General features: G+C 46.9%; 1 protein-coding gene across 1 annotated transcript in view; it reads right to left on the reverse strand.

Annotated features, from left to right (window-relative positions):
* FGF18 (fibroblast growth factor 18) overlaps positions 1-7,437 on the reverse strand; it is a 123,614-nt gene extending 116,177 nt beyond the window's left edge. Inside the window, exons 1-2 of the mRNA XM_006263676.3 lie at positions 6,279-7,437; positions 6,030-6,066 (exon numbers count right to left, since the gene is read on the reverse strand). Of these exons, the coding sequence (XP_006263738.2) occupies positions 6,030-6,066; positions 6,279-6,310 (69 nt within the window). The 5' untranslated portion in view covers positions 6,311-7,437. The remainder of the gene's footprint in view (positions 1-6,029; positions 6,067-6,278) is intronic.
* Positions 7,438-10,146: the final 2,709 nt, after the last annotated feature.

Genomic DNA, 10,146 nt, shown 5'->3' on the forward strand with positions numbered 1-10,146 from the left:
GATTGCTCTAGGATTAGAGCAATTTTGCAGCCAGGAGCTCCAGGGAGACATGGAGAGTAAGCCAGATGGTCAACTGAGCCAAAAGCATCTGTACAAAAAAAAAAAAAAAACAAAAAAAAAAACAAAAAAAAAAAAAAACAGCCATTGCTTCCTGATTCTTTTTTGTATAGCACTAAGTTGATACATGTTGCAGAGGATCAACACTTTTCTGGGCTTCTCAGGGAGATGTATGGATCTCTAGAAGTCTGCTACCACCATCAGTTATAAGCAATTTTAAAGTCTGTTTTGTTACCTGTATGCACTGATATACATATGTAAGATGTACATATCTTAATTGAAGGGACATTGATTTCAGTTTCACTTCATACTGTCCTCCACCAAAAGAATAACTATCTATGTGAGCCCACAAGGTAATCAGACTGACATTACCGGTCAGCATCAATGGCTTATTTATGAACTCTGAATTACAAATGAGCACTGCAGGTTTTAATACATGTAGTTGGTGACTAGTTTTTCCAAAAGCAATGAGCAAGAAATGGACTGTGAGAAAGAGATTCATAATGTAACAGACTACAGATTGGTGAGGGGAAAAAAATGGTGATAAAGGCTCTTGGAAAAAAACAATAATAATTTGGAAAGAAAAAAAATAATCAGAGCAAGTCAGCGAAGTCTCTCTCTATAGGAGGGGTGATGGAAGAAGTGGGAGAGAGGAGGGGGGGAAATGAAAAAAAAAGGAAAACAAAACTATTCAACATAATCAAAACCCAAATAGTACAACTCCCCAGGTTGGGATTCAGCCCACTCTGGCATCCTAGCAGAGGAGTGCAACCTTTCCAGGCTCCCCCTCGGCAGCTCTCTCTCTTCCAATCTGCCCTGAATCATCTGCACAAGGATCAAAGGAAATTGAACTGGATCCAACCCACAGATATAGAATAGATGAAAAAGGAATTGAGGTGTGAGAAGGATGCAACTTCTAATCTGAATTCTCACATTTACATAACTATACTTTACTTTCATTTGAAGGAGGGTTTTTTTCCATATTGGGAAGATGCAAACATTCCTCTGTACATGCAGACACATTGTGCCAAAGCAAGAGAACCCAAGCCTGAAACAGACTATATTACCTTTGCTATCCAAGCTGGGTGAGCATGTACAGATTCTGTCTCGTGCAAACTCTCTTCAGGTTGAATGCTGAACAGGAAGGGGAAGCAGTCACCTCTGCACTCCAGTGACATTGTAGTACTTTGTTCTAGGGAGTGGTGAGGTGTTGAACCTTAATATCTCATCCCCTCTCCCCTCCTGTACTCCCAGACTAATATAAGTGGTTGTTTTGAGTTTGGTATCCCAGTCCTAGCAGCCCCACCCACCTGCCCCAAGCACCACTCATGGGCTTCCTGGGCCAGCACTGTGCCAACAGTGACCAGGGGTAGGATGGGGAGAGGAAAAGGGCAGGTGCTTGTTTGCACTGGTTGAGAAAGGATTCATTTGCTTTTTGCACAAGGAAGCAGGCACATTCACTGTGGCCTATAATTGTCATGCACCATCCTGACCAGTGACCTAGCTAGCTGGCTCCAGCTTTCCCTTCTTCTTCCACTTAAAAATGTTTGCAATTGTTATTTTAATAAAAATTAATTAAATCAAATGTATGCACAAGTATAATGTTACATCTGGCAATAAGAGCAGGTGTGAGACAGACTCTGTGTGTGTGTTTTAAATTAGTACATTGAACAACTGGATAAGGAAGACTTCACTTGTGGATCTGCTCCTTACCAAGCAGACAACTATCTCTACCTACATACAAAATGGATCATCATCTACATCCATGATAACATAAGCACAGGGGGTCCCTGTTGTGATGGGGCAACACATTCTAACTGTACATGACAGCATGTATAGCTACAGTAGGAAAATCAATGGCTTTGGTTTACAGCCTCCACACACACATTCTGCTTCTAGCATGGAGGACATGGCCAGGACACCCATATGCTGCACAGATCTACAGCAGCTGTTTCTGACTCTTGAGGCCATTAGCAGCCAAAACAAGCTAGTACAATGCTCTAAACCACACTTGGGGGCTAGCCCTGTACACAGCACTCCTGGAGATCAGGAATACAAAGCTGATCAATATAATGCCTTGCAGACTTAAACCTGTGATGTGCTATGTGCAGCCCAACCAGACCACAGGATCTGACTCACTGAACGGATGGGAGTAACAACTTTCTCTATCGCGCTTTACAAAGCCCCAAACAATAAGTATCTGTAACTGCACAGGAATAGATGCAGAATTTCAGATAAACAGGAGCAACAACTCATATAATGTACAGAAGCCTGCCTTCTAAACAACAAAGGCAGATATGACATTATCACAGCAGTACCCCACGCACTCCACTGACTCCCCATTCAAACCAAAAGGATCACATTCAAAGATTTGATCATAATCTACAAGGCTGTAAAAGTGAAGGGCCTGGCCATATCAAGGACCATTTCACAATCCACAAGATAACTGTACTCCATACAAATGATACAGTTAAGTAGGTTCAGATTCTTAGTGAGGGAGGGCAGAATATTCACAATGAGAGGACCCTCAGCTGTGGAAGGCCTTGCCAAAATGAAAGCCACTAAGTACACCCACATGTGACCCTACAGACCAAGATGCAAGAACCATATTTATACCAAAGCTGTCACCTGCAAGGGACTTTGTACTGCTGACAATCTGATCAGGATAGCAAGAGAGAATGAATGAAAGAGAAAGAAAGAGGAAGAGAAGAAATTTATGAAAGACAGATAAGTTTTAGAAACTTGAAAAAACAGGGATGAAGTAATCTATCTTAACCATGAAGTGGTGATGGGCATACTTTTAATATCAATCTCCCTCGCCAAAGGGTCAAGCAATTGCAAAATGCAGTGCCTTCCTTCCAGCCCTGATGAAGGGCATGGGAAAAATGGCTGTGCTCAAACAGCACATCTGCCTACAAGCCCCCAAATCATGGGTCATTTGTGCTTGCAGCCCAATTTCATCCTCAATGGACTACTGCTTATATTTGTTTAACTTTTCTAAATGTTATTTATCTGTTGTATATTTAGCTCTATAACATCTCCATTAAATATACCAGAAGGTACCACCCAGTCATGTGAACTCTTTCTTATGTAGCAAACTAACCATGATGAGTAAAGGACCTTTGTGCAGGGGCTTGCCCTGGTCTTCTTTAAGCGTTAAGGATAAATTTTCCTCCGGTTCTGGAAGATGTTAAGATAGAGGAATTCAGGGACTCAAGCTGTCTATTGATCCCAAACCGATTTCAGCCAACATAACAGTCAATATGCAGTATGAAGCTAAACTAGCTAGCAACAGCATTACAATGTGATAGCCCAACATACCAACACCTAATTATCAACCACCTTTAATGGTTAGAGTACTTATCATCAACTTCTACTGGCTACAGAGATTTTCTACTGGCTACAAAGTTTTTAGTCATGAGGTGGGATAAAACCTCACCTAGCTACTGGTCTTATTTTGAAATGATGTATTGTTATTTAAGTACTACTTCAACTGCAAAGAATAAAACAGTTCTCAACCAACCAGGGTGCCACAGCAACCCAGGGTGCCTTGAGATTTTTTTCAAGGGTGCCACCAGAGGCTACACAATGTTAGTGCTGTTAGCTGCATGAACATGATTCACAAGATAAACCCAGAGATTTCAAATAGAATAAATTTAAATACATTCTGACCTGTCGTGGTCTTTCCGAGTTCTTTGCAACAGATGAATTGCTCTATTATTTTTCTGTAGTCAAAAAATGAGTACAAACTAAGAGCTGGCATTTTCCAAGGGGTGCCTTGAGCCTAAAGAAGGGTGCCTTGAGTCTAATAAGAGGTGGCTTAAGTCAAAAAGGTTGAGAACCATTCCTCTACAATGCACCAAGAGAACATATTAACCACTGCAGTCTAAGCCACTAAGTTATATTCAGTAGCAACAGACCATAATTCTAATAATTACTATGAAGGTTGATATACCGATCATAATTTATATTGGATGGTGAAAGCAAGCCTTAAAATGTAATCCGTTTTGTGCATTCTTAAATCCCCCAATACAACATTCAGCTCTTTAAGGAAAACTAAACAATTTCCTTTAGCCTAAATAAATATTAAACCCGTGATGCATTACTTTACTCCAGTAAGGGGAACTCCTATGCAAACTGATCATTATAATAGAAATCCTTATAATCCCTCTCTCCCATTCAAACTCAAAACATGTAATCCTGTGAATAAATCCAGAAAGAAAGTGTAACAAAATGGGCAATAAAAACTTACAGCATTCACATCTTTTCATCTACCATTAATACTGTAAACACTCACTTGAAGGCCCTTGAGTATGACTAATCTAATGTTTTGGCTCCCACCAGTAATAGCCATAATAGTGTGCCTCTTGTTATAACACCCAGTTTGATTCACCACCCCCTAGGAAAGTGGTTAGAGAAGACACCCCTTCCATTCAGAGTAAAACCTCATGTCAGATCTTCTTGCAAAATGCTGCAAAATCAGCACTAAATCTAAAAAGTATGGTTCTAATAGTAAGCGAGCACAGGACTTTTTTCTCTTTATTTTATTGCTTTGGAAGCCTGCAAGCTCCAACTGTATAAATGCCAATAACTTCCCAAGTTTTAAAGCTGCTGAAGTAAGAGATCAGATTTTAGCAAGTGCTTTCCAGGCAATGAGCCAAACTTCTTCTGATTCACTAAAAGCAACAAGGGCTGGGGGGGGAGGGGGCCAGACTGAAGGGCTGATTAACTTCAGTTACCGCACAATTTCAAAAATGTCTCCTTACTGCAAAGGGTGCCATCGCGGAGAGCCCTGCACAGCCTGTTATTCCTTGGGTTTGAAAAAATGCGCTGGAGAAATCCAGCAAACGCCTTCCAACCACAAAGTAATTTACAGCTGTAGATCCCCTCTCTTGACTTAGGAGGCTGCTCTGCTGAAATAAGGAGTCTTTTTGTTTTTATAATCAATCTAGCTGCAATTTCCGGGGGGGGGGGGGGGGGGATATGGCAAGGGTTTTACATCTGGCCCGAGAGATCGGTCGTATTTCAGAGGCTTCAACCCATTTGGGCAGGATCAGTTCCTGCCGACACGGAGCGCCCGCGGGAGGAGCCCTGGAATAACAGGTGCATTCCTGGCCGGCGGGCGCGGAGCGGGGCTGGCAGCGCCACCCCTCGCCTTGCAGGGAAGCCAGGCGGGGCAGCGCCACCTGCCCCCGGCACCCGCTCTCGCCCCCCCGGGCTCACGTGTTGCGTCTGCGCCCGCTGAAATTCTGCCCAAGGAAACCGCATTTTACAAAAGAAATGTTTTTGTTGTCAGGGGAAATGCGAGCCGCTCGCCCCCCGCCCCGGGTTTCTCCCCGGCTGTCACTGCGAGCCCGGCCGGCGGAGCCCCGCTCCCATTGCTGCCGCACAGGATCAAAGGCAGGATCCTGCCTGGATGCTTCGCTGTTGAATAATGGGAGGGAGCAGAAAGCCTCCTGCCCTGGCTAAGGAAAGCCGGGTTTTCAGTGTCGGCTCTTGTCAGCTCCCTTGGCCAAGGGCGAGCTAGAGGCGAGTGCCTGCTCTTCCCGTGCAAGCGCATCAATCACCGGCTTGCGAGGAGCGGAGTCCAGCACTCCCTCTCACATCATTAGCCAGGCTAATGCACTCCAGAGAATCCCGTTAATGCAGGCTACTGGCATCCACAACCGAGCTGTGGCCATTTGAACCGAGGGAGGGAGGGAGGGAGGGGGCGAGAGAAATTAAAGATCGTTTGTTCATACAGCGGATTAGCAGAAGTGGTCATTGAAATGAAGCTTAGCGAGAAGGGCAGATGCTTTCCAAAGCGAGTGACACAACTCTCTGGCTTGGGGATCATTTTAATAAGACTGTAAAACTACAGGAAAAAGTGAAGCCCCTTTCCAAAACAGCCTGGCACTCCGAGGTCAACACGCCTCCTTTGTTTCTTTCTTTCTTTACAACCAAAAGGGAGAGAAGAGAGAAAGGACACATACCTGTACCTGAAAGCACAGCAGCAGGAAATGTAAACATCTGGAGAGGAGAAAAAAAAAAGCAACAACAGATCAAATGGTGCGGTGAAATGGTTAAAGTTTTTTGTTTGTTTAGATATTTTTTTTAATATAGATCGAGGCTTTGCTCAGAAAAGGCTCGGGTCTCAGTGACCGCCTGATTGCAAGGGAAATGCAACCGAGCCTGAAAAAGGAAAGTTGGGAAAAAAAATAAAAATATGTCATAATCCTTACAAGCAAGTGCAGGCTGAGAGCAGTGAATACATCGCTGGGTGAGGAGAGGGGGGAGGTCAGTGGCTTCAAGTTAACGGAGTAAAATCCCCAACCGCAGCCTTGACATGGGAATGATCCAGTTATAAAACCCAGCAGATTTCCAGCGATCTCGCTTCGCGCTGATAAACAAAGATGAGAAGTTGAGATACTGCCTGCTTTGCCTCCTCCGAGTGACTCCCTTAGGCATCAGATCTCCTCTTCCCCCTGTCTCTCCTCCTCCTCCTCTCTCTCTCTCTCTCTCTCCGCCTTTGGAGAGATGAAGGTGCTTATTGTCAGTAACTTCCGATCATCAGCAAATAACCCCCCCTTGCCTCCCCCTCCCCTCTTCTCCTAAGGACCCAGCCCTGCGAGGAGGATAAAGCCTTTTTCCTGGACTCGGCTTCCCAGACAGAGGCGCAACAGCAGCAGCGGCAGCAGAGCTAATATTTGCTTAAGGTTATGATGGCTGGCGTTTGCCCTCTGATCCCCTTCCTTGTGATGGATCCCTCGGTGTCTGGCAGGTTATTTCAGTGGGAGCATGACGGGATGTAGCTCACAGGTCTCCTCCACCGCGGTGCAGGTTCCTGCAGAGGTCAGAGCGGGGGGTGGGGACGCCGGGCTCATGTGCGCCCTGCGCAGCTAGCGGCCGGCCGGCGGGGGGGCCCCGGCGCACACAATGCGGGAGGGAAGCTTCAGCCCTGGTCTCTCGCCTCCTGCGGGCTCATGTTTCCTGCTCTCCGCGGCTCCTTCCCTCCGCATCGCCCCCGCGGCACCGCAGCGGCCCCGGGGCTTCCGATCAGGGCAGCGCCGCCCCGGCCGAGGGATGGAGGCCGCGGCGATCGGCGCGCCCGGCTCAGGCGGACCCGCGCGGGGCGGCCGGGCCGGGCCGGGCCGGGCCGGCTCTAGGGCTGCGGGGCGCGATCCAGCACGTGGCCCGCAGCGCGCACGGGGCAGCGCCTCTCCCCGCGCCGCCGGGGCAAGTGCGGGGCAGCCGGGAGCAAGTGCAGGTCCGCGCACAAGTGGAGCGGCGCAGAGCGGAGCGGGGGGGTGGTCCTAGCAGCCCGGGGCTGCAGGGGGCCCGGTCCCGCCCCCGCCGCCCAGCAGCCCCAGCCCCCGGCTGCAGCGCGGTCCCGGCCCGCGGCGGCGGGAGCGGAGCGGAGCGGAGCGCGCGGGGACACGTGTCCGCCTCCGACCCCCGCCCCGCCCCGCCCCGCCCCGGCCAGCGCTGCTGCAGGTGTCGGGGCCGGGGCACGCCCGCCGCCCTGTCCCGTGTGGTCCCGGGGCACCACTCACGCCGGCCGCCCGGCTCTGCGGCCCCTCGAGCCCCGGCGCGGGCGGTCCGTGCGGAGCCCGCCTCACCTGTGCGGCCGCGCACACGTGCAGAGCAGCGGGCACGAGAGGGGCTTCGGGCCCGGGTTGCTGAGCCCTCGAGAAGGTGCAGAGTTTTGCCGTGCTCGTGGTTATTGGGCCCGCCACATCGTCCACGCGGGGGCATGTACATCAGAGTCAGGTCGGCTGGGTTGACACGGGGCACGTCGAGGCATTTCCCCAGAGCCCAGCTGTTTGCCACCTCTGCCAGTCGAGTTTCAAAACGCTTCGCTTGCCATCTAGTGGCAGAAGCGGGGAGGTGCAGGCAACCCCCTTCGGCACCTTCCTGCCGTGCAGTCAAGTTACAGAAAAATGAACTCATCCTGCAGGACCGTCGGCCACAGAGCTACTTCCTGCTTAGGACAGCAAGAATCAAGGTGCAGTGAGTTGTAAAGTTATTGCCTGAGCAGGCACAGCTGCGCTCTTGCTGTGTTAAAGATCTCACTGTGCCCCTCTAAAACCCTGATACACCAGAGCCCAGGGATTAGGTCATGCATTAGGGGAGTAATAAGGAAAATTAAAGGGCTGCTGCATGCCAAGGATAGGGTGTACCCGATCATCTCTTTTAAAAACAGTCAAGGTACTCAGCGCGGACCCACATTAATCTGCTTCCATTTATGTTAAAATTGCCTACTTTTAAAAAATAAGAAATGAAAAAATTCACACATGTAAATCTATTGAGACAGTACAGTGATTATTTCTCCTTCTCTGAAAGCTCATTTATAGTAGACAAAATGCCAGAAGCTATTAACCTACAGGCATAGTCTCTCAAAAGACAGCATAATGTCAGTTAACACCTTATTAAGTGAGAACATAACCACAGCTCATAATTTTAAGCTTTTTTTAATTCTCCACTCAAATAATAGTACATTTCACTCAAGTGCTTTGGACTCTCTCACTTCCACAACTGAATGAATAGGAGCTCCTGCTTTCTCCATTTTAAAGAAATGAAGCAAACAGCAAATTTACTGCTTGAAAGGTACTGTAACTTCATAAACCCCAATCAAGCAAACAGTCATCTTGTTCATATAAATAATCCCATTGATGTCAATGGGCCTACTCTTGTAACAAATGTTATGCGTAAGCATGCCTAAGCATTTCAAGGGTTGAGGCCATAATGATCACCATGGACTGCTGTGTATCTCGCATACCCTTCTATAATCCCTCCATAACTGTTTCTGCTTTATGAGGAGATTTGAAAAGCTTTTATCCAGCATAATCCCTAAATTGTCCAATGGGAGAATGTATGAACATTCAGGGATTAATGGGAAAGGACTCTTGATTTAGGATTTCAGTTTAGAAGTTAAGATATTAAAGTTACTCCTAACTTTAAATCATCTCTGTTTTTGTTGGAGGACAAAGTTTGGATGAAGGAGCCACCAGAAGAACACTGATTAGCCAACCAAACTCTAGTTGGATGTTGTTCAGTCACATACCTGGTGGATGTACAACTCCAAAGGGAAAAACACACCATTTTCTACAGCCATCAGACCCCCACTTCAGCAAGTCTGGGATGTTGATTCGGGCAGTGGCCAGCATCTGATACTTAGGAGGAAGATTCTGTATGATGCATATAACCAATTGTGCAAAGCCATCAGGATATTGTAGGGCTGGCAAAAATAATTCCTTAACACCTTCAGTCACTCACTGTAGGCACTGGAAAATGAGATTTGATTATTCCTATCATAGCTGTCATGATTAGTCCTGTCTGGAATCAGCATATAAATATACAGAGCTAAGTTCCAGAAGCAGAATTTGACTTTGGGTCTGACCGTAATAGCAAGATTCTATAATACTTCAGTGGGAAAACCACAGGCTCCCAATGACAGGCACATAAAATGATTCCTTTAGATGACTACAACCTTCATGAAAAACAGTTCATCAGATACAAAGCACAGTCCCGTTCTAAGGAACCTCTGCAGCATCTAGATTCAGGTTCATTAAGAGTGGCTGTTTACTATGATAAATTTAGTCAATTTGTTGTTGGGGATTGTTAAAAGTGGGGAGGGGTGTATGGTATTTATTTTAAGTGTAATCACTAGAATTTCACCATATGGTTCCTCAGCTCATGGGACAAGGGGAAGGACTGATCGGTTGTCATGATACCTGTCAGAATCTCAGAGCATATTTTACACTTCATTTGGCAGGTATGCTCGCAGCTTGTGCAATGTACCCAAATTCATTTAATCTAGTTTGTTTTGGTACCCACAGCAATGAAGCCATGGCATAGGCCCATCAAAAACCCTGATTCTAACTCAGCAGCTGGTGCCCATGTTGCTGTGGCTTCCTTGCTATTGATACTGAGCTAGCTAGATTAGAGCTAGCTGAAATATATCTATGCAGGGCAGGCCTATCCATGTACATTTTAATTAGGCTCTTGCTAACTCTTTTCCAGGCACCAATCGATAGTCCTAATTTCCCCCATGGCTAGCATTATAAAATCACTGGAAAAAAATTACAAGGGCTTTTTCCTGGGATGCAG

This window comes from Alligator mississippiensis, chromosome 9 (genome assembly GCF_030867095.1).
Source record: "Alligator mississippiensis isolate rAllMis1 chromosome 9, rAllMis1, whole genome shotgun sequence".
NCBI lineage: Eukaryota > Metazoa > Chordata > Crocodylia > Alligatoridae > Alligator > Alligator mississippiensis.